The 24,402-nt window shown below is 36.0% G+C and overlaps 1 protein-coding gene and 1 long non-coding RNA gene across 4 annotated transcripts in view; one reads left to right on the top strand and one right to left on the bottom strand.

The window, feature by feature from the left end:
* The first annotated feature begins 2,990 nt into the window (after positions 1–2,990).
* Positions 2,991–24,402, top strand: part of LOC311589608 — a 97,658-nt gene continuing 76,246 nt past the window's right edge. For all 3 annotated transcript variants that reach the window (XR_014776581.1, XR_014776582.1, XR_014776583.1), the window contains exon 1: positions 2,991–3,094. This is a non-coding gene — a long non-coding RNA (uncharacterized lncRNA). The remainder of the gene's footprint in view (positions 3,095–24,402) is intronic.
* LOC311589605 (uncharacterized protein) overlaps positions 10,161–24,402 on the bottom strand; it is a 138,749-nt gene continuing 124,507 nt past the window's right edge. Inside the window, exon 10 of the mRNA XM_084768100.1 lies at positions 10,161–10,250. Within this exon, the coding sequence (XP_084624226.1) occupies positions 10,181–10,250 (70 nt within the window). The 3' untranslated portion in view covers positions 10,161–10,180. The remainder of the gene's footprint in view (positions 10,251–24,402) is intronic.

Below are 24,402 nucleotides of genomic sequence, written 5' to 3' on the forward strand. Positions count from 1 at the left end.
AGTAAAGGTATTTTGCTATGCTTGCAGAAAAGAGCCTAACAAAATTGTCTTCTGAGAGGCTTCACCCAGCAGCAGTTTGAAATAGATGCTGAGAATGAGTTGGAAGATATGTAGGGAGTCTTATGGAAAAGTGTGAGGAAGAGAACAGGACGTGAGGGTGACAGAAGTTCCCCAAGAAGACCAACAGAAGCAGGTAACCAGGGTCCAGAGAGGCTTGCTGAGACTGAAGCACCAACCAGGGGCCATTGATGGACTGGACCTAGTCCCCCTACACAGATGTAGTCAATGGGCTGCACAGGCTTCATGTCATTCCTCTAGTAAGGAGGGTCAGGCTCTCTCTTGTAGAAGACTCTGATTGCAGCTTTTTTTATCACTCCCCCTGGCGGGACTGCCTTGCCAGGACACAGAGGATGATGACAAGCACAGTCCAGATGTTATTGATGAGCTGGAGTGGATGGGAAGGGGAGCTCCCCTTTTCTGTGTAATATGGGAATGGAGGTGGGGGAGAGGCAAGAAAGGTAGGACAGGGAGGAGAGAATGGATGGGGATATGACAAGGATGTAAACTGAATTATATATAATTATTATTATATATTATTATTGTATATTACAATATATATTGTATATATATACACTTTTTATATATAGTAATGTACAATAATAATAACACTAATAACAACAACAACAACAACTGGCACATTATGATACAAAGCTGCCATTGAGTTCATTTTGTATTGATCATCTACATCTGTCCATAAGCCCTACCTTTAATAGCAATTTGTTTCCCCAATGAGACTCCCTTTAAGAAATCTAAATTTTCATTTGCAAGTGGTCATCAATTGGAGCTAGCTTCTTGGTTGTGGGTGGGTGTGTTTGCCCACTTCTCCTCTCAGTTGGTCCCTACTCCTGCAGCTGTCTGCTTGCAGTATGTATCCTGCCACACTCTCTATTAGTTACAAATGGTGTCAGCCTTGCTGTGTTTGGTTGGCCTTGTTTCCTTGGTGTCTTATATTTCCTCTGGTTCTTACACTCTTTTACCTTTCCTTCAGATTCTCTGAACCCTTATGGAAGGGATTTGATTGAGACATCTATTTACAATAGAGAGAGAGAGAGATTAACTGCTCAACTGTAAGACTTACGGTGAACATTTCTCAGCAGCTAAACTTCCACACAAAGATAAAAGAAACCCTGCAGGATTTGTACTTTTGTGCTTGGCTTACCTCTTTCAGTAAAAGGATTTTGTTGTTATTGTTGCTCCTTCTCAGTTCCATGCATTTATTGGCAAACCTGTGACTCGACTGGTCTATCATCCCTAATCAGAGAAGCTTTGTTTGTTGTTGTTGTTAGTGGACAGTCATTAATACAGAGACTCACAACCGGTCAGATTACATTGCATAAGTAATTGTCCAGTGCTAAATCTTTAATGGGGCATATATGCTGATTCTTTCTTTAGGCAACTGTGTGTGTGAGGAGGCAAAAATGTTGTTAGAAGCAGAAGTTGGAAAAAACTTACTTGATCAGTTTGCTGGACATGACCAAAAAAAAAGTGTTCTATAGACACAGGAAAAAGTTAAAGAAAAGGAACAGGAAGGGAGCCTACCTAAAAGGTCTTTTGAAAGACTCCACCTAGCAGGAAATCCAAGCAGATGCTAAGACACACAGCTAGACTTCACGGTCGAATGTAGGAAGTCTTATGGAAGAGTTGGGGAATAGAGAGACCTGGATGGTCGGGAACTCTATCAGGGGGCCAATGGAGCCAACAAATCTGGGCAGAGGAGGGAGCTGCTGCAGAGAATGATGCACTGACCAAGGACCATGAACGGTCAGGACCTAGACCCTCACCTCAGATGTAGTAGATAGGCAGCAAATCCTTCTCGTGGGTCCCAGAATATGGGAAGTAGGGACTATTTCTGATATTGATATAGACTCTAGTCCTCTCCTGGCCGGGTCGATTTGCCAGGCCAAAGAGGAATCCAGATAAGACTTAACAGGCTGAGGTCAGATGTTAGTGGAGGAGAACTTCCTTTTCTGAGGACTAGAGAAGGAAGGGAGAGAGTATGAGGGAGGGAGGATGAGATCCGGAGGCAACGAGGAACGGAGGCTATAATCGGAAATATACATTTAAAAATAAAATTAAAAATTGAAAAAAGTATTCTAATAAACTGACAGAAATTATGCTTGCTGTAACAAGATCAAGTCAGTCAACATTCCAGGCCTGATGAGGAGGAAACTCACAATACCTCACTAATTAGTAGGTCTTGTTGTTCATTGCTAATGGGCATGGGATGGGGGTACAGACCCGGGTAGGTTGTCCACCCTAGAGTGAGTAGCTCATCCAACCCACAAACCCATGAAACCATGGGAGGCACAGGTTGTATTCTTCAGGACAGCAAAACAGAAAACTATGTATTAAGCAACATATGTCTCATAAAGTTATGATTCTGCTTGTCCTGGGAATTTCCCAAGCAGATTGTTGATGCCAGCAAAGCAACAGCAATTTAGTGTATAGTCTCCTCTCCAAATGTTCTCTTGTAATCACTGTAGCTTAAACCTCTTTGGATCTGAGGCCAAATGAGGACAGAAACTAAGATCCCCACTACTTTGGCTATCACTTCAAAATGGAGACATATTTCATCAATCATCTGAGCTCTCAACTCTTTATCACCCTCATCCTCCTTTTCTACTCATATCCTTTTGTAAAAACACTGTAGAATGAGTGGTTTGAGTCGCAAAGTATCTAAGAACATTATTTTTTCTTGCTGGGACCCGTGCCCAGGTCCCTTGGATGCAGGGGGTGAACCACCATGGAGCAAAAGACAGAGACTCTGGGAGTCCTGTATGAGGCAAAAAGCAGACTCATTTATTGCAGAAATAGAACATGCCTTTATATGACCCCTCTCAGTGTCCCATTGGCTACCAAACTGCAAGTTGGTGTTGTGGCTCCTCCTCCTTGGTTCCTATTGTGATGTCACAAGTCTCTGGGCAGTCAGTCGCTAGGCATGACTGGGCATGTCCAAGCAGGTCTCAGGCCTGCTCTACATGAAGGCTGCCTTCTGCACATATGTGTTGCCAGGTGGTCCTTGTTCCTGCTCAAGGTAGGTACCGTTCCTCCTATAATTTTAAAATATTTTTTGTAATTTCATACATGCATTCAATACCTGTAGATTATATCTATTCCTGACTCCCTTCTAACTCTTAGAATTAGCAACTTAATTTTTACTTAAAACAGACAACAGGTAACAAATCACTTCCTTTAGCCAAATAGCTGGAATCTTTAGCTGAATATTCCTAGGGGTAAGATTACTTTAAGGAGAATATTCAAAATATGGAAAAAATCATTACTATGTGGGCAGTAAATGGAGACAGAGATCTTGATATTAGCATCCTTAAAAGAGGCTATTTCTTTAATGAGAACTTAATTACTAAGAACCCCTACCAAGTATCAGAAAAATAATCACAAGAAAACATTAGTTCTTAAGCATATAAAACATAAAACCACAGATTACTGAAATAGTGAATAATTGAAAATAAGGTAAGTTAAGTAACAAGGATTTATTGACTTTATTTCTCTTAATGCCTTGAGGGTTTATTAAGGAAGTACAAAAACATTTACAAATAAATTAAAAGTTGATAATTTATCATACATATATATGTATATATATAAATATATATAATATGAGGGTAAGGCATTGTGTTATTCATATATTGAGTCTCATAGTTTGAAAACCACTGAAAAAATTTGTTATAATAATTCCATCAATTCTTCTCCTTTACTCTGTTCTTATTTCCACAGCTTCTAAAAACATAATTTTGAGAGGTCTACCGGAGAAATCTCTTCAGACACAAGTTCAAGTCAACAGAACATCTTTATTTGCTATCCAGCAACTACACTGGGTGTTCAGAACCCCAGTGCAGTTTTTATCCTATTTCACAGAGGCCTTTAAAGCAAAAAACCACATTCTGGATTGACATACCTCAGGTAGCAAGAATAGTTACACAGAAGCAGGACTACAGAAGCCAAAAAGCAAGATTAGAACATTTAGGGACATTCCCAGTAATATGGACTTTGATGGATTTGGTCCTTGTTCTTGGCTGGGCAGGTGTTGTTTATATACTGGGTTTAAAGGCCTGGATTGTAAGTCTATAATGGCATCAGTTGCATTAAGGTCTGGAGACCTATTTAGGGTCTGGGACTGTAACAATAACAGGTTCTATTCATCAAACGGATGTTATGTTCTGCAGTAAAATATTTGAGGAGAAGTTGCATACCAAGTGTAAAACACAGGAATTTGGTGCAAACAACTAGAGTGAAATCTAATAAATGTTTTCAAACTCAGAATTAGGAAAAAAAAAGTAGATGAACTGTTTTTGCTTAGAATAAAAGTAAAAATATCAGCAGGGAATGTTAGAGATCATAAAATGATCGGAAACTGCAATGCAGTTTTACTAGAAGCCCAACCATGGGTCATATGCTCCTAATGTAGTTTGCTAAGATGCAAAATATTTAACTAATAGTGGTCAAATTTTTTATTTCAAATCTATGCATCATAATTAACAAAACTAATACTATTTTGTTTTAATCTATTTTTTATTATTGAGCATCAGAACTTTCTATGCAATTGTCCTTTTGAGACATTAGATATCGCTCAGGATTTAAAGAAGCTGTAGTATATAGGAACCTATACTTCTAAGGTAATTCCTATTGACTATGATGTGAAAATGGTAAAAAAACAAACAGGTTGTATTTTGACTATATAGCATATTCTAATGCTATTGATAAACTCTAGGTGAAATATTTTGTCAGTATAAGTAGACTCAGCAGTACAAAAGAATTATGTAAAAAGAAGTTCAAGAAAACTTCAAAAAATGTGAGAGAATAGCAGGCAGGTAAGTTTTAGGGAAAGACAATGTAGGCAGTGGATAGATTCTTGTAAGGTGAAATAATGACTTCCAGAAATGTAGATACTTGATAGTTAATGATTCTCTTTAATAATAGATCTCTCTACTCTAGGAAATGTTAATTAATTCTATTTAAGGGGGTGCATTTGTACAGTTCATATTTATATCTTATATTTTTCAATACTTATTTTCCTTATATTTTTTCAGAAAAAAATCCTGTTTAGAAAACAATGTTAGCCTCAATGTGAAAAAAGTTCAACTGACTCTTGTTTTAATGGAAAACAATAAGGCTCTTTAATAATAAGAATAGCCAATACCATCTTTATTATAGAATAATCAATTCCATCTTTATTATGTAAAGCTGTGATATATATTAATGATAGATAGATAGATAGATAGATAGATAGATAGATAGATATCTGCATATCTTTGGAAATCCCTTTAAATATAAAATAGGTTATAAATATGGGGAACCAGAGTTTGTGTGAAAGTCAGTCCCCACTCTCCACTGAACTGTGGAGAATGTACTGTCCATTGGCTAGATCTGGGTAGGGTTTGAAGCTAACTGCATGTATTGTCCTTGGCTGCTGCCATAGTTTGAATAGGACCCCTGTGCCAAGATCCACCCATCATAATGATCTACTTGTACATCTCTAGGACCCTCTGTATTCTTCTATTTCTCCATTTTCCCTTGCTTGGCGGCAATCAGAGGAAGGATAGCAGGCTACCAAGAAGAGACTTGATACCCTATGAGCATATACAAGGGGAGGAAGTCCTCCTCAGCCAAAGTCATAAGGGAGAGGAGTAAGGGGAAAATAGGAAGGAGGGAGGAATGGGAAGATAGAAGGGATGGGATAACAATTGAGATGTAATAGGAATAAATTAATAAAATATATTAAAAATAGGTTATAAAAGTAGAGGATGAAAAATTATCATATTACATACTGTGACTATAAAGTGACTAGGTGACTGGTACTTATAAAACTATGTGCTAGAGCCTTGTGGAATCCATTATACAGATTTATATTCATCTCTAAGTAGGAAATATGAAAAACAAAAGTTATAAACTTGTCTATGTCCTCAACAGATAGACAAGCTTTGCTTTCAGCAAGTATATTGTTTTCTTACTTCTGTGAAAAACTGACAAAAAAACAACTTAAAGGGAACAATAGTGATAGGTGAAGTTTCTAAGTAAATGTCAAAGAACATAAAATTACTAGCTTACATCTAAGAAGACCAGGAAACAGACATTTTGGATCACACTAGGAAAAAGGGTGAACATCTATTTCCTCCAGTGAGGATCAGCCAGTGCTAGTGACTGACTTGTTACATCTCCTAAATTTACATACAACACTAAGTGCAACATGAAGACGGAGAGTAATAGAAATCAGTCTTAAATGGATACTTCACATTCATGCCATGACATTCTGCTTCTGATCCCAATAGGCTCATGGCTATTCCATAAAATGATATGTATTCAATACAACTTAAGAAATCTGCTGCCTTATAATTCTAATATTGTTTAACTCAAAGATTTTTCTTTTTTTTTTTTTTTTTTTTGTTTGTTTTTTTGAGACAGGGTTTCTCTGTGTTAGCCTTGGCTGTCCTAGACTCACTTTGTAGACCAGGCTGGCCTTGAACTCACAGCGATCCGCCCGCCTCTGCCTCCCGAGTGCTGGGATTAAAGGCGTGCGCCACCACGCCCGGCTCAAAGATTTTTCTAACACTCAAGGTAATCTCCCTACTGTTTACCATAGTAAAATCAAATACTTAATCATTCATTTACCGCATACTATGTGAAAGAGTAAAGATTCTATTCTAAAAAGTAGGAATGGTAAGAAAACTAGGGCAAACCATATCAAAAGAAGACTGAAACCCAGAAGGGAAAAGAACAAACCTAGCACATCGCTGTGTAACCTCTCCTGGCCTATAGTGCTTCCTAAAGAGATGTCTCATTTTCCTAGCATCTGCAACCTCTTAGAATCTCTTTGTAATTCAGACTACAGCTACACTACTTCTTGAGCTTTCTATTAATCAAGCAGGACACCCATTACCATTAATTATCCATTGCCTGACTTCAGGTGACTTCCAAAACATTGGTGGAAGCTTTCATTATTTTGTGGACTTTAGTGGTTGTATTCTGAATACATTCAAGACATTACATAGATAATTGTACCCAGGTCTGATGCTAGCTCTAAATGTAGACTTTTCTCTTTGGATCATCACTACAGTAGCCAAGCGTCTCTACAGCTAAATGTGAGAAACCAGTTGTGAGAGTTCATTTTTGAGCAAATAAACCCCATGGAGCTATTCTTTATTCTGAAAATATTTTTTGTAGATACTCTGGTCAAAATGAGTTTTCAACTTTATTTCTTGGAGCCTTCAGTTTGTGTTAACTTGTCTCCAGACACCTTTAAAGTTGCCTTAGTACAAAATGCAGGTCTGTTTAATAATGCTTATACCTATAATAATGATAATTTCTCTAACAATGCTAATGTCTTTAATGTCTCTATTGGTTCTAGTCCCATCAAGGAATACAGGCACAGCATTTTCCTTTTCTTTCTTGCCCAACATTCTAACTGGGTCCATGCTTTTTTTTTCTTGCTGCACTATGTATTTTCACACAGTTGTGCTTCCTCTCACTATTAAACTCAGGCAAAGTTACTGTACAACAGTACCTGAATGCTTTCTGCCTAGAAATTTCCTTCATTGTCCTCATGATGTTAAGCATGGCAGCAGGTAAATATACTGCTAGAGAAATAGCTGGGAGCCTTGCACATCATTGGGTCCACAAGATAGCAGCAGAGAGAGAGAGAGAGAGAGAGAGAGAGAGAGAGAGAGAGAGAGAGAGAGAGAGAGAGAGAGAGGAGAGAGAGACTGAGCCTGGTTTGAACAACTGAACAATTAAAGTGGCCTCCAACAAGGCCACACCTCTTAGTCCTTCATAAACTGTCCACCAATAGAGACAGTTTGAGCCTATGTGGCCATTCTCATTCAAGGTCTCACAAATACCTCCCAAACGTATGCAAAAACACTCCCCACTGGGAGTAACTATTCAAATATCAAAGTCTATGAGATGTATGAGCCAAGTCATTAAAATCCATATATCTTTATAAACTACTTAATAGATATTTTATAGAATGTTCTTACGTGATTAGACAATATCATAGAAAATTTTATATCCTTACAGATATTCATTTATTTCAATAACTATTAGCATCTCTACTGCACATGAAGATGAGTTAATAAGGAGTTTCACACCTCAACTATGAACATATTTCCAATTTAATTCCTCACTAAACTCTTACAAGTTTTATATTGTTTAAGTAACCTAAAATACCTTTACCATTGTCTTTAATTTTATTTATAGTCATTTGTCCCAATGTCAGTTCTATTAAACAGTCATACAGTAATTATATACATTTTTAACCCTCCCATAAACCTCACTTTCACTTTATGGTTCACAATTATAATTATTGAGAAAAGAGTAACTGAAAATACTTTTTATTTTTCCCTTTTATTAAAAAAGATTCTTTTCTCCTATATATCCTGATTGGAGTTTCCTCTCCCTCTGCCCCTCTGATTCCTTCACAACTCCCATAACACTCAGATCCAGTCCCCTTCTATTGCTCATTAGAAAGAAACTGGATTCTAAGAAAAAAACTAGAGAACATTACAGAATAAGACATAATAAGATTTTTTTTTAAATCCCTTCATATCAATGTTCAACAGAGGAAAACAACAGAGGGAAAAGAGCCCCAAGAGAAGACAGAAGAACAAGAGACCCATTTATTTTTAAGGGACTCATGAGTTGCATAAAAATACAAAGCGAAAATATAAATGCAAGGAACCTGGTGAAATCTCCTTCAGGCCCTCTGCTTTCTACTTCATCTGAGCTTTGATCAATTGATTTAGAGGACTTTGTTCTCCTGGTGTCCCTCATGGCCTCTGGCTCTTACACTTTTTCTGCGTTCTCTTCCATGGGTTTCCCTGAGCTCTAGGGGGAAGGATTTAATGGAGACACTCCATTTAGAGCTGTGTATACCAAGGAGACTTTGTCAGGGTGTGTCAGCCTCTGTTTCTGTTTCTGTCTCTGTCTGTCAGTCTGTCTGTCTGTTAGTCTGTCTGTCTGTCTCTCTCCTCGTGTGTGTGTGTGTGTGTGTGTGTGTGTGTGTGTGTGTGTGTGTGTTTAATGTCTGCCTGTGGTGTCTGTAGGTTTACCTACCACAAGCTGTGGAAGGAAGCTTCTCTGATGATGACTGAAAAAGGTACTGATCTATGAATGTAGCAGAATATCGTTAGGAGCTCTTTTTGCGGAGGGGGCATTGTTTTGACAAGCAGTCTTTGGTTTTACAGTGGTCTCTGAAGCATCTACTCTCTGGTTCAGGTGATTCAAAAAGTATTGGATATGGCTTCCATCTCATGGAGTGACCCCTAATTCAAATTAGACATTGGTTGGTTATTCCTACAAGTTTTGTGGCACCATTACCCTACCATATTTTACAAGCAGGATTGATTGTAGATCAAATGGTTTGTGGTTGGGTTAGCAAATACTTTTCTCTTTTGGTAGCCTACAGAGTACCTTCCCATACCGAAGACAATAGAATGTAGTGGTGAAGGATTTATGTAGCTTCCAGTTGTACCTCACTACATTCAATGAGCTGTGTAAATGTTGTGTTCAGCAATGGAGACTTGCTATTGGTTTGCAAAGAGAAACCTTTTATCTTGACAACAGATTTGTGTTGCTTGGAAATTTCCATGGCACTCCTTCAACAGACCAACAACTCAATTGGAACCATGTCGTTGCACTTGAAGATATGTTTGGTGATGAGAGATGGTCTGCTGTGATTCTGTCTACCTGATTATTTGGAGATTTCACTAGAATTTTCTTCATATTTTAGGGAGTTTCTGCTGTACAATGTTTTGGTGCCACTTCTAAAATGCCTCTCTGTTTTATCTATATAACCCTGCATTGTATTCCCTCCATCAATGCTCTCTCTAGTGCTCCTCCCCAGCTGATCCTCCTGTTCCTACTACTCCCACTCTACACTTAAAATAGCTTCTATTTTGCCCTGCCAGGGGGAACCATGTGTCTTCCCTAGTCCTTAATTTACACCCAACTTCTATGTATATGGCTTATAACTAGATTATCATATATTTAATGGTTAATATCCACATATAAGCAAATACACACATATTTATCTGGGTTTGGATTACCTCACCCAAACATGTCCCATGAAAGCCTTCACTTACCAGGAAACTAGGACAGAGGGGAGGACATTCTATTGGGACTCTAGATGAGAGAAACATGGGAGAATGGTAAAGTAAAAGGAACAAGAGGGTCCTAGAAACCTACAAGAAGAACATTATGATAGGCAGATGTGGGCACAGGGGTCCCACACAAACTATGGCACCAGCCAAGGACAATACAGGCTGTAAACTTCAAACCCCTACCCAGATCTAGCCAATGGACAGGACGTTCTCCACAGTTGAGGGGAGAGTCGGGTCTGTCTTTCACATGTACTTTGATGCCCCATATTTGACAACTTCCCCTGGATGGGGAGACCTGGTGGCACTCAGAGGAAGGATAGCAGGCTACTAAGAAGAGACTTGATACCCTATGAGCATATACAGGGGGAGGAAGTCCCCCTCAGTCATAGTCATAGGGGAGGGGAGTAAGGGGAAAATGGGAGGGAGGGAGGGAGGAATGGGAGGATACAAGGGAGGGGATAACCATTGAGATGTAATATGAATAAATTAATAAAACAAAATTAAACAAAGAAAAACCAAAATGATTTCTTCTACTTTCATCTATTTGCCTGCAAATTTCATGATGCCAAGTATTTAATGGCTGAGTACTGTTCCACGGTGTAAATATACCATATTTTCTTCATTCATTCTTCTTTGAGGAACATCTGAATTATTTCCAGTTTGCGGGCAATATGAATAGAGCATTAGTGAACCTGATTGAGCAAGTTTCTTGTGGTATGATGAAGCATATTTTAGTTACATGTCAAAATGTAATAAAGCTAGATTTTAGGGTAGATCAATTCCCAACTGAGTAGCTGCTATACTGATTTTTGAAGTGGAAGTTTCTGGTTTCTGTATATTAAAAACTCTCCATTGTATTATGTGATGTTTTTCTGGAAGCTGTCTTGCAAGAGGGCATGTGATATTTTGCTCAAAACAGACACAAAAATCATGTGATATTTAGAAAGAATATAAATGAAACCACCAAAGACAGTGAGAGGATGCATTTTGCATTGCAACACTTCACTGCCCTACACTTTGTAGAGAGAAATGCACCAGAGCACTTCTCTTGGTATTCTAACTGATTCTGTGGACTCCTGCCAATTTGGTGGAACTTGCAGTTTCAGCAGCCTTGTGCCATCGTTACTAATTCATGTAGCTCTTTGGTGTTTCTTTTAGACTAGACTGCGGGTACCCTAACAAGAAAGAGTAAGCTCACACCCAAGGAACTAATTCTAAACAGGTCCACAGCCCACTTTATCTATTAACCTCTTTTCTCCCCTACCTCTGGTAAGTGGGTTAGACAGGTGATAGAAGCATTTAAGAACCATAAATTACATAGCTTTTTTTTTAATTCAAAGCTTTCAGATTTTATTTAAAATAGTTTAATTATATATTATATAACTACTGAACATTAAGAAAATTAATTAAAAACGCTAGGTAAGAAATATAGCACTGTATTCTACAAATTATGATCAAACTCAAAGTAAAATATTAATTAATTAAGCTATCTTCTTCAATGAGTAGTGAAAGTACTAAAATATCACAAAGGAAACTTTACGTCTATATATGAAAATACTCAGAAAGTTGATATGTTAGTAGAGTCTTTCTTTCATCAGCAGTTGGTTTCAAGAAGCCTGTCTTTTTAAATAAAGACCCCTAAGATGTCATGATTTCATGGGTTTAGAGGTCCAAAGAAGATCATGAATTGTGTTATGAATCTAGAACTTTCATGCAAGACTATCCTTACCATATATACTTTTGTTTAATATTTAGTTCCCTAAAAATCTTTCATTTTCCAGTTCATAACATCATTATGTGCACTTTAGTGCACAACATTAGGTCTCTCCTTACTGTTTGAATCTATGCCACTCTGTAGTAAGAAATGTAGCTACATGCCTAGAAGACTTTAAATGTCTTGTTATAGTATTGTTTCATAGTTTCATGCTTTTAATGTTATATATGCAGACATATGTGCATATATTTAGCATGAATATAGAAATTGTATGAATTGTAGCCAGAAATGCAGAACCAGTGTGGAAAATTTAAATGAGCTAAAGTGTTTTGTGATAGTCTAAATTAAATAATAATATTCCATGGAAATTTTTCTTTATTGCTTCCATACCTCTATGGAGCAAATTGTAATAAGATTAGAAATGCATTTTCAATAAACATATGTAATTTATTGAACTTTAGTTTCAACCTCTAGTCATTATAATACTCTTTAAAAACATAAATGTGTTTTGTTTTAAACCATAAAAATAGGTAAAATATAGAATTAAAATATAAAAGTCCTCTGTCAAAGCAAGATTTCTGAGAATCAAAAAAAAATTATTTTCATTCTCAGGAAGTAGGTGAAACTTGCCAGCATATTAATTCTCCAAGGCAGTCAAAAAAGTCCTGTATTCAGAACTGGGTAATGAGTAGGATGAAGGTCATAAATAGAAACTAGAGATCGAGCACAGAATGTGATTCACATTGTCTGCTTTCTTCAAAAACAATATTTTATAAAGGAAGCACTCAATTTTTTCTCTCTCCTTGAGCTTACAACATTACAGTCAAGACTTGTAGGAGGAGAAACTCACAATTACCCACTGTTTGGAAGAATAGATTTTTCATACCCCAAATCAAAGAAAAAAGTTCATCTTACACTAAGACTAAAGATTATGTTTGAAATGGAAGGCTCAACAAAAACATAATTTAAAAAATAAATAAAGGGCTGAACAGAAAGATGAAAATGCATAATGACAGATAATGAAAACGTGTCAAATGATTGAAATGGTGGGCCAAAATGCATGTGTGTGTGTGTGTGTGTGTGTGTGTGTGTGTGTGTGTGTGTGTGCAAGCGCGCGTGCGCAGAGAAATCTAACAGTGTGTATATATGAAGATACTGATGTGTGAAAGATATGTATGAAATACAGAGTAAATATATATTTACACAGAACTTTCATATAAAAAGCAAAAAACTCATTTTATAGTAACTTCATTCAAAGAAATATGTATACTAACAAGAGAACCACATTATTTCTTACAAAATGGTAAAATTTTTAATTAACATCTCTATTGTAAGCAAAATATTAATACGTTTCAAATAGCAATAGCTAGATACTGATATAGTAAACGAGACATAAGATGAAAAGGAATAAACTTCAAACAAATAAAAAATAAAATTAACAATATAAATGTTATATAAAATAATTTTAGTAAAATATAGCATGTTTCAAAAAGGGGACAGTGAAATTCTTAATTTGAGTTCTAAGAGTAAATTATACTTCAATACAAAGATATAAAGTATATTTTAATCCATATAGAGATACAATTTTATTTAGTATTTACTGGATAAAAATATCTGTATCTTAATAGATAGCACAGAGAAAAGAAACAAAAGATCAAAACTTTCCTGAAAATGATGGAATTAATGAGTCTCAAGTGATCTTGAATTGGATGGTGGCAGTGTGTAATGACACATCCATGTACTTTGAGCACCTTAGAGTTAGAGGCAGGTGAAATAATTGCAACAACAGCCTTATCTACATAACAAGACACTATCTCAAACAAAGACAATGAACTTATAAGCACATTAAAAATGCACAGAGCAGAGCAAAAACAACCTTGCAGCTTAAAAAACGTGCACAGAAATGTAATTATAATGTAAAGTGAAATTCCAAGATCAAAAAGTAAAATATATTTGCACTCATATTTGAAATAAAAGAAGTTTTTTCTTAGAAGGTGAGAAAGAAGTGGAAAAACTCTGTGTGTGTGTGTGTGAGTTATACATGTAGCAGAAAGAAAATTCTGCTGGGAAATTGCACAATGCAATAATTATATGTAATGATAATTTATGCTTGAATATTTTCTTCCTTAAGTATAAGGTAAATACAAAAGTACATAAATGTTTAAGTTATATAATGTGTATATGTATTGACACATCACAGAGCACTTGATAAAAATGAAGAAATGTTTTCTGCCTTATCTATAAATAAACTCAATCAACTAATAAAAGTAGAATAATACACTAAAATTATCTTGACAGTGTAGAGAATGGTGATCTAGATGTTAAGATGGAGCAAGTTAACATTTGCTTTAATGACAAAATCATCGACACTGAGATGCACAGTAAATGAATGTATCAAGGATATAAATTTACAAAAAAAAGTGAAATGTGAAATAGGAAGCTACAAATCTATAGCTAGTTATTGGAAGGCTATTTTAGCAATATTGGACAAGGGCTGAAAATTTTTAAATTAAGTGATTAAAATTTAAACTTAAATATTGTACCCTATTAAAAATGAATTTAATATTTTTAACCTCTAAGAACATTAGAAACTATTGCTGTTAATCTTTAAGTTTTCATCTGAAATATGTATATATATGCATGTATATGCATATATAAACTTGTAGACATGTAATAGCAGTTACGGAATAAAGAAAGCATGTATTGAAAATTAGCAAAAAGGAGTATAGGGGAAGGAAGATAATGGAAGGAGAAATTACATAACTATAATTTAAAAAATAAAAAATAATACATAAGAAGAGCCACCCCTAACCCAAATAATCAACTACTTGAGTGATATGGCTTCGTGAAAACAAAGGCACATGAAAAACCAAGTCCACATTAAGTTTACCTTTGTACCAATCTTTCAAAAGGAACAAATGTGAATTAGATTTGAATCTGCAAGACAGCTGTCACTAACTTGATTCAACAAAGGCCTCTGATGGTACCCATCAAGAATGAGAGTTACTCATTAAAAAACAAACAAACCATTGGCTAGATCTGGGTAGGGGTTTAAAGTTTACCGCCTGTATTGTCCTTGGCTGGTGCCTTAGTTTGAGCGGGACCCCTGGGCCCAAATCTGCCTATCATAATGTTCTACTTGTAGGTTTCTAGGACCCTCTGGATCCTTCTACTTTGTCATTCTCCCATGCTTCTCTCATCTAGAGTCCCAGTAGGATGTCCTCCCCTCTGTCCCAGTTTCCTGGTAAGTGAAGGCTTTCATGGGACATGCCCCTTGGGCTAATATGCAGATATAAGTGAGTATATACCATTTGAGTCTTATGACTTTCTCATGTACTCTGGGGCCTCTCATTTGACCATGTCCCCTGGAGGGGGAGATCTGGTGGCACTCAGAGGAAGGACAGCAGGTTACCAAGAAGAGACTTGATACCCTATGAGCATAAACACGGGGAGGTAATCCCCCTCAAGATAGGGGAGGGGAATAAGGGGAAAACGGGAGGAAGGGAAGATGGGAGGATACAAGGGATCGGATAACCATTGAGATGTAACAAGAATAAATTAATAAAAAAAATAAAATTTAAAAAAATAAATAAAAAACAAACAAACAAAAAAGCAAAAATTAAAAAAGAAACAGAAAAACATCTATTTTGCATTTCTGATGTGCAAACTCTTCAGACACACTAACACCTCACATTTAAACTGATGGGCTAGTTTACCATTGAAAAATAACCATTATTAACAAATTGTATATAAAACCATTCATTGTACAACCTAAAAACCAATGCTGATCAGAATATTATGGTATTTTATGGCCTTGAAATTAAATCAGGTCATGTGGTATTTTTTCCACCAAAGACACAGAAGTGTAACAAATTATGTTTGTCTTTAATATACAATATTGAATTTATCATTAATAGAATAAATCTATAGTGAATAAAATATTTTTGAAAAACAGATTAATGAAATCTTTTGTAGGAAAATATCCAATATTTTCATTGCCAGTTGGCATTGTCAATGTCAATACTACTCAGAGTTCACAGGCTTTTGAAGTTGCATGTTTGAAAAAGTTCTTGTGGAAATCCTTTAAATCTTGTGGAGAAAAAATAAATAAATGAATAAATAAAAATGTAACTAGAAAAAACTGAACTTGTTAAACATTCTAATCATCCAAAAATAAACAGATGGCTTGTATTCAAGCAAGCAAAGCAACAGTTATGCACATCTGTGAAACACCAACAAAATCACATCTATCCTGAAACTTTTGCTGCCATATCACAGCAGGTTCAGAGAACAACATTTGTATGGTGATTACTCATGTTTTATAAAAGCTTATGTGACACTCAAATAATTTTTCATGCCATATATAAGAAGGTTTCTTCAATTCATTTCTTATGAAAGAAACATGTGCTACAAAGTGTCATGTATTATTAAGCTTGTTAATCATAGTGTCCCTTTGCAAATTTTTATTCACAAGCCATCTATTATTTGCTACAGCTTGGGAAAAAGTTCATTCATATTTACTTGGATATTTGAGGAAACACGTACACCTAACATCAGGTGTATGATAAATATCACACCTCAAAACTCCTGTGAAGCATACTGATCACTGGCAGAACTGAGCACAGTTCTTTAGGCTCTAAACTTTTCTTGTTAATTTTCTTAAGCAGGCAGAAATGCCATCACCTAAAGTAGGGTGTTGGAGCCCCACGTGAAGCAACAGCAGCTCAGCCATCTGGAGAGATACTTTAAAGGATTTTATTGTCCAATTGGGTTTCTCTAGCTCTGTATGGCAGTCTGTAGACACCCACATTTTCTGTCTAGAAGTGCAAATGAATGCTTTTATTTCTGGAAACTCATGTAAATTGCTGTACTCCAGATAGCCAGACTGAAAAGCTCCTGGCAACCAAAGCCATTTCATTAGCCCAGTTAGAATGACATGCAAAAAATTCAGATCATCCTCTGTAAAAATCAATTCTCATCGCTAATTTTAATGAGCCCAGTGTCTTGTTATTTATATTAAAAAACGCAGAAGAGTTTAGCCTAATTTTAGTATCAAATAAAAATTCTTGTTTATGGATGTTGTGGATACTCTGTAATTTGGTATAATGAAGAGAGCCTCATTTATTGATGTTAAAGGGAGTTGATGATGACGAACCAAGAATATTATGAATGGCTTAACATGGCATATTATTATTTTTATTTCCCTGATTTTTCACTTCAATTAAATCTATATTGATTACTGTGATCTAATTTGTTAATAGCTAAATAAATTTCCATTGATTAGTAAGGCAAAAACTTCAAAGTTAATGAAAATTGGTGGGAATTTTCACTTCTACTGAAGTAATTGTACTTAGGCTAAAGGTATTTAGGAAAGGCCTATATGCCCTTGAAGGTGCAAGGGCATTGTTAGTGGTAGACAGAGGTAGGACACTTACGTCCTATAGCTTAAACAAAAATAAAATAAATGCCCTATATATAAAAAAATGTAGTCCAGTAAGTTACAAGTAAGAGAAAAACAAAAATAATAATAATGTAATCAAGGAGAAATTTGGAAGGAAAATGATTGCTAATGGCTAAAACTACATGGACAATGTAAGACTATATACCAGTCATTAGAAAGAAGAAAAATATGAATAGATTTTGGATAAAAACTCTATTAGCTAGGGACATGACTGTGAATATTGATGAGTGCTAAAGAGTTTAAAGTGATATATTTGATAACTTTTGTGATGAAATGCTAAAGTTATGGTGTGCATGCTCCATTATATATTTCAAAGCTACTTTGACATTTAGAGAAAAAGGAAACATATGAAACATAATTGTTAAGGCATACAAGTGTTCAGAACAAAAAAAAAAGGTTTTAATGATTTGCATCACATAGATGTTGTGAGTACATATTTAAATGCATATACTATTTATTACATATAGAAATATATGATAGCTATTATGTTGGTTCTAATGCTATAGTTTTTTAAATATGTACTGTATCTTATGTATTAATAATAAAGCTACTGTTCTTGGCTCAGTGCTTGAAATATTAGACCAATAACGATCATATTAATTGCTTGTCATATCAACAACAAAAACCATATGATGGCATTTCACTTCTCTTTTCTTGAAACATTCCTTTGAAGAGAGTAAGTAAACACAAATACATCAAACATGAGCACCAATTTAAAACTTTTTATGTTATACATCCCATCAATACTTAAATAGTAGTTAACATTATTTTTTAGTAAAATCATCCAAAGAAGTAATAAAGTTTATATTCAAGAATACCTGAAAAATATGCAGAGAGTAGATACATTCAAACATAGGACAAGTTCTTTAGAGACATAATGAATATATTAAACCAGCAAAAAAAAAAAACATATCAGGCAGTGTATTTTTTCTTTTTTTAATTAGAAAACCTAGCCATGACTGTCTAAGTTTTACATAAAGTACCTTAAAATTAAAATTAGAAATAATTCCAAGTTGGTAGACCTGAGCTCCAATTTAAAATTTCCAAAAGTTTCTTCTCACATTGAATAAATCTTCTCATGGTTAGCATCACTTTTTTTTTTAATTTTTAGAATAACTTTTTGATGTACTAGAATGCCCCATGAATACAATAGTTATCGTGTAAATAACACAAGACAGACACTAGTTGAACCCTAATGTGTATAATGAGTTCTTTTATTTTGTATTGACAAGCAGTAAACCAATAATAAAAAAAACTTACCAACTCATAATATTATATCTATAATTCTAGAAATTTCTGAAAAGCTGTGTGAAGGAATTCCTTTTGATTTGTAGCATATCTTAACTCCTATGGTTCCAAGTCTAGGATACAGCATATTTAACTGCATGTGTATGTTGAAGAGCAATATATAATTATATTGTAGATTTCTCATTACGCAAGAAATTCCCAAGAGCTGGGGTTATATCTCAGTGGAAACTCAACTGTCTAACACGTTCAGGTTTAACAAGTTGCTTAGTATAGAACAGCCCTTCTCAATGTCATTTGATATTTTTTGTTTCCCTAACAAAATACCATAACAAAGAAGTTAAAAAAGAAGATGCTTATTTGGCTCACAATTCTAAATCACAGTCTCTTCATTATGAAAAAGAAAACAAAAACAAAATAAAGATTATGGAAACTTGAAGTGAGTAGTCATATCACATCCACATTCATGGACAGATAGCAACGCATCCATGAATGACCCTTCATACTTCCACTCACTTCACTTTCACCAATATTTCAAGCTGGAATATACCTTGGCCAGGATATGGTCCCAGCTGCAGTAGGTGCATCTTTTTAATTTAGTTAATACCATCAAACTACCAACAAGTCAAACTGATATGGGTGAATTTTCACTGAGTATTACTCCTCACCTGATTCCCCATGGAGCCAAATTGGCAGCTAAAACTGAACACCACAAGCCATTACCTCATTGAAAGTTTCCTTTAAAATTTTGTTTTGTTAGGTCATTTTTTGTCTCTGGGAGGGAACACAGTTGCCCCATATAAGGAAAGTTAATTAAAGCTATGTATACTTATAAACTTTTAAAGCATTATACAAATTTTGGGTAAATAATAATAATAATTTACCCAATTAGATCATTTGTACATCACTAATCACCTTTATGTTGTTTCTCAAACCTATATCATGGGAGTATCTCAATTTTACTTTCCTATAGTGACTACCAGCTGTTTTCACATCTGATGATTTGGAGCAAGGTGCCTCCAACAGGAGAGAAGAGAATCTGTGTTATCTGACTCCCTATACTCTTCTCTAGTTCCATCTGTTCATCAGCAATGCTCATGATTTTATTCTTCTTTATAGTTGAATAGATTTCTATAGTTTATATGTACCATATTTTATCTATTAATCAGTTGTGGAATAATTAGGTTGTTTTACTTTCCATGTACTGTGAAAAATATCTGTGGACTATAATGTTGAGTTCTTTGTATATATACCAATGAGTGGTGTATCTGGTCACAATTATTTAGCTTTTTGAGAACGCTCCACAGCAATTTGAAAAGTGGTTGCACCAGTTTTCAATCCCAGTAACAGTGAGAGCTGGAGGATCAGTGGTAGTAAGATTAGGTCTCCAGGTCAATATCTACACCTGTAAACATGAACTGCATGCATCAGCATATAGCTGGGAGGGAAAAAGGGTGTCCTGTCCAGAGAGGAGCACACCAATTTGTTGTCCAGTGCCAAATTGTCAGTGAGAAAACATAGATATAAGTAGCATTATGCAAAGTTAGAGGTTATTTTTAGGAATATATGTGTATATATAAATACATATATGTGTATGATAACCACTGATAAAAAAGATTCTGTAAGTCTGAGAAATAGTAGGAAGAGTACTATGAGGATGTGAAAGCATATAGTTTTCTTTAAATTAATTAACTAATTTATTTTCCAACCTTATCATAGGCCCCACCTCCTCTCTTCCTGGTCCCATATTTGCTCCCTTCTCAGCTATCTTCCCTTCCATATTTCTCAGGAAAGCAGAGCCTCCCCCACCCTCTACCAACCCACCCAAGTACATCAAGTTGTATCAGGACTGAGCACATCCTCTTCTCCATGTGACCTGGTGTGACAGTCTCACCATGGGGAATTGATCAAAATTCAGGCAACAGAGTCCATGTCAGAGAAAACCTCACTCCCCTTACTAGGAAACTCACATGAAGACCAAGCTACCCATTGACTACATTTGTGTAGAGAGCCTGGGTCCAGGCCATGCAGGGTCCTCGGTTGGTGCTTCAGTCTCCTCATGCCTCCTGGGCACTAATTAGTTGGCTTTGTTGGTCTTCTTGTGGAGCTCTTGTCCCCTCTCTGGGTCCTTCTATCCTTTCTCAAAAAATTAGTAATCACTGTACCTCATGACCTGGTTAAAGCACTCCTCCACATACGCCAAAAAATGCACCACTGTACATGAAATTAGGCTCATAGCAGCTTTATTCATAATATCCAGAAATTGAAAGCAACCTAGGTGTCTCTCAACTGAAAAATGAATAAAGAATCTGTGGTACAATTACCCTGTGGAATACTATTCAGTTATATAAAAACAAGGACATCATGAAATTTGCAGGAAAATAAATGGAACTACCAAATATCATCCTGAATGAGGTAACTCAGTCCCACAAAAGATAAGTAACGAGGAGGATTCAAGAGAGGGGGCCTAAATCTCGCTCAGGGTGGGAAATAGAATAGACAGAAGTAGATCAGCAGGATCAGAGGAGAGAGGGCTTGCAGAGAGAAGAGAAACTATGGGCAGGGGCATCTCTGTGACAAAACTGAAGACCCATGACAGAGTTGGCTCCTGGAAGGATATGGGGGGTGATGCTAGCTGAGACTTCAAGTAGCAGGGGGGCATGGAGACTGAAGATGCTGTCTCTAACTAGACAGGACTCCTAGTAGAGGGAGAGGAACACCAACATACCTAGAAAAACTTCCACCCAAAATATACCCTGTCTACAAGATGTGCAGGGATAAAAATACAGCAGAAATTAAGAGAATGTCCGATGAATGCCTGGCCCAACCTGAAACTCTCATCCCATTGGAGAGATCCCACCCCTGACATTATTCATAATACTCAGCTAAGTTTGCAGATGAGATCCTGGTATATCTGTCTTCTGAGAGGCTCCACCCAGCAGCAGATAGAAACAGATGCATAGACTCACAGGCAAACATTGGCTGGAGTACAGGGAGTGTTGTATAAAGTGTGTAGTTTGATAAGCCTGAGGCAACCTAGTCTATGGAGTAAAATAGGTAGAAGTCTTATCGTGCTTATCTTGTCTCTGAGTGCCTCCAGGCCTCCCCACTATGGGGAAGTGGTTAAATATGGGGCACCAGCATTCATGTCAGAGTCAATCCCCACACTCTACACAACTGTGGAGAATGTCCTGTTCATTAGCTAGATCTGAATAGGAGTTCAAAGTTTACTGTATCTATTGTCCTTGGTTTGTACAGTAGTTTGAGCAGCTCTCTCTGGGTCCAGATCCTCCCATCATGATGTTCTTCTTGTAGGTTTTTAGGACCCTCAGGATCTTCTGTTTCCCTATTCTCCCATACTTCTCTCACATAGAGTCACAATATGAAGTCCCCCCATCTATCCAAATCTCCTGGTTAGTGAAGATTTTCATGGGACATCCCTTTTGGGCTAGTGTCCAATTATAAGTGAGTATACACCATGTGAGTCTTTCTGGATCTGGGCTAATCACCCAGAATCATCATTTCTAGTTCCATCCATTTGCTCATGAATTTTAGGATTTCCTTGTTTTTAATGGCTGAGTAGTATTCCATAGTGTAAACGTACCACAGTTTCGTTATCCATTCTTCCACTGAAAGACATTTAAGTTGTTTCAAGGTTCTGACTATTATAAATAAGGCTGCTATGAAAATGATTGAACATATGTCCTTGTGGTGTGGAGTGGAATAGCTGGCTCTTGAGGTAGCTCTATTCCCAGTTTTCTGAGAAAGTGCCAGATTGATTTCCAAAGTGGTTGTAAAAGTTGCACTCTCACCAGCAATGAAAGAGCGTTCCCTTTTCTCCACATCCTCACCAGCATGTGCTGTCACTTGAGTTTTTGATCTTAGCCATTCTGATGGGTATAAGATGGAATCTCAGAGTTGTTTTGATTTGCATTTTTCTGATGACTAAAGATGTTGAGCATTTCTTTAAGTGTGTCTCAGCCATTTGATATATTACCAAACTCATTGTATGAGGCCACAGTCACTTTGATACCTAAACTTCAAAGACCCAGCAAAGAAAGAGAATTTCAGATCAATTTCTTTTATGAACATTGATGCAAAAATACTCAATAAACTACTTTCAAACTGAATACAAGAACACATCAAAGATAATTTTTAACAAGGTGAGAAAGCAGTTAAAATGTTTGAAATATGTTAAATATTTTTAAATATAGAAAATTATTAATTAAATGTTTTATAATGTTTTCCTGGTTCATCTATTGTACATTTAAATATTTCAAAAATTATACCTTAGCCAAATTAACTAATTGCAACAGAATTAATCAGAGACAGACAAACTGTTATAGGAAGTGTGAAGAAATCTGGACTGCTCTGAGGGGATTTTCTAATTCTGAAGCTGAAGATACTGAATTTACATAGGGTGAATATGTTTTTTAAAAAGTTAAGCTTCACCAAAGCAGAATTAGCAATGAAGACACAACATGAACCCTGGTTTTCATAAAGTTGAAAAGGACCATGGATATTGTCTCAAAGGCCACAACATTGAAGAAACATAGTCTCTCTTCTCTAGTATCCATCAATTGTCCATATAGCCTTAGCTAAGGGTAGAAAATCATGAGGTCCTCCATTATTCATTTGTGAATTTTGGTTTGTTAGACTGTATGCGTATCTTATACTGCTGTCATGGGTACAGTGACTGTACAATGGCCCTGACATGTCAGGCATATATTCTTTCTCTGCAGATGTCTACAAACTCTGCTTCTTCAAATCTCTTCCCCCTGAAAATCCCTAAGCTTTTAGAGTTTGAGGGCTCTGAAATCCTATCTTCTATCCATGTTGACTGCTTATGATTCTTTAAGTTAACAGCAACTCTCTGCAAAAGAATCTGTGAGTACAAATAAAAGAACATAGGGGTCAGTTTATTATTATAATAATTTAGCAGATATATATTATTAGCTTATCTCATATGGCTTATTACTTAGTCAGCCATAGGTTTGGCCGAGTTAAAATTACCACAAAAAAATGAGATATGTCCTATGGGATTGGCCTTAAGTATAAGGAGAAATTTTTTGCTTATTCCCATAATATTTGTTCCAATGTTGTACAAGTAGCCATAAATTGCCATACCAATTGATGTTTTGGCTTGCAGAGTTCACAATTTGATAAAAAAAAATATGTATTTATTTTTCGTCACATAGCATGTACAGCACACTTGAGCACTATGAAATATAGCAGGTGAGGATGGAGCCTCCAAGTCAGTACCAAATTTATATATCCAAGTCCTGTGATGCAAATATATGATGTTTTCAACAATGGGGCTGTCTCATTGCTTTAGAAACCATGAAACTAGTAACAGACAATGGGAGGATTTCAAGACAGGGAAATATAGTTGAGCTGGTAGGATGGGCTAAAGAGTCACAAGGAGACCGGAGGAGTTAGAGGGTGTGGGAGAGGTGCACAGGTAGAAGAAGCACTGTGGATATGAATAGCTATCTTTAAACACTTCTGAAAATGTCATATAAATTTTACATTAGAATTTTTAAAATATGTATAAATACATGTACCAAAGGGGTTTAAATGGATTTGCCCTATACATTAGGTGACAATGCATTACCTACACATCATAGGGCCTATGGCACAGGACAATAAGTAGAAAGCCTGGTTAGTTTTTAGGGATAGGTTAGCCCTTTTCATATTTGTTCTCAGTGGTCTCATAGACTTCCTCAGACACTGCAAACTATTTCCATTGCTTGTGTTTACCTTTTAAACTTTTATGAGAAGTTATTACTGCTGAGGGTAACACATACTTTAAT

The sequence above is a fragment of the Acomys minous genome (assembly GCF_964271855.1).
Source record: "Acomys minous genome assembly, chromosome: 18".
NCBI classification, from domain to species: Eukaryota; Metazoa; Chordata; class Mammalia; order Rodentia; family Muridae; genus Acomys; species Acomys minous.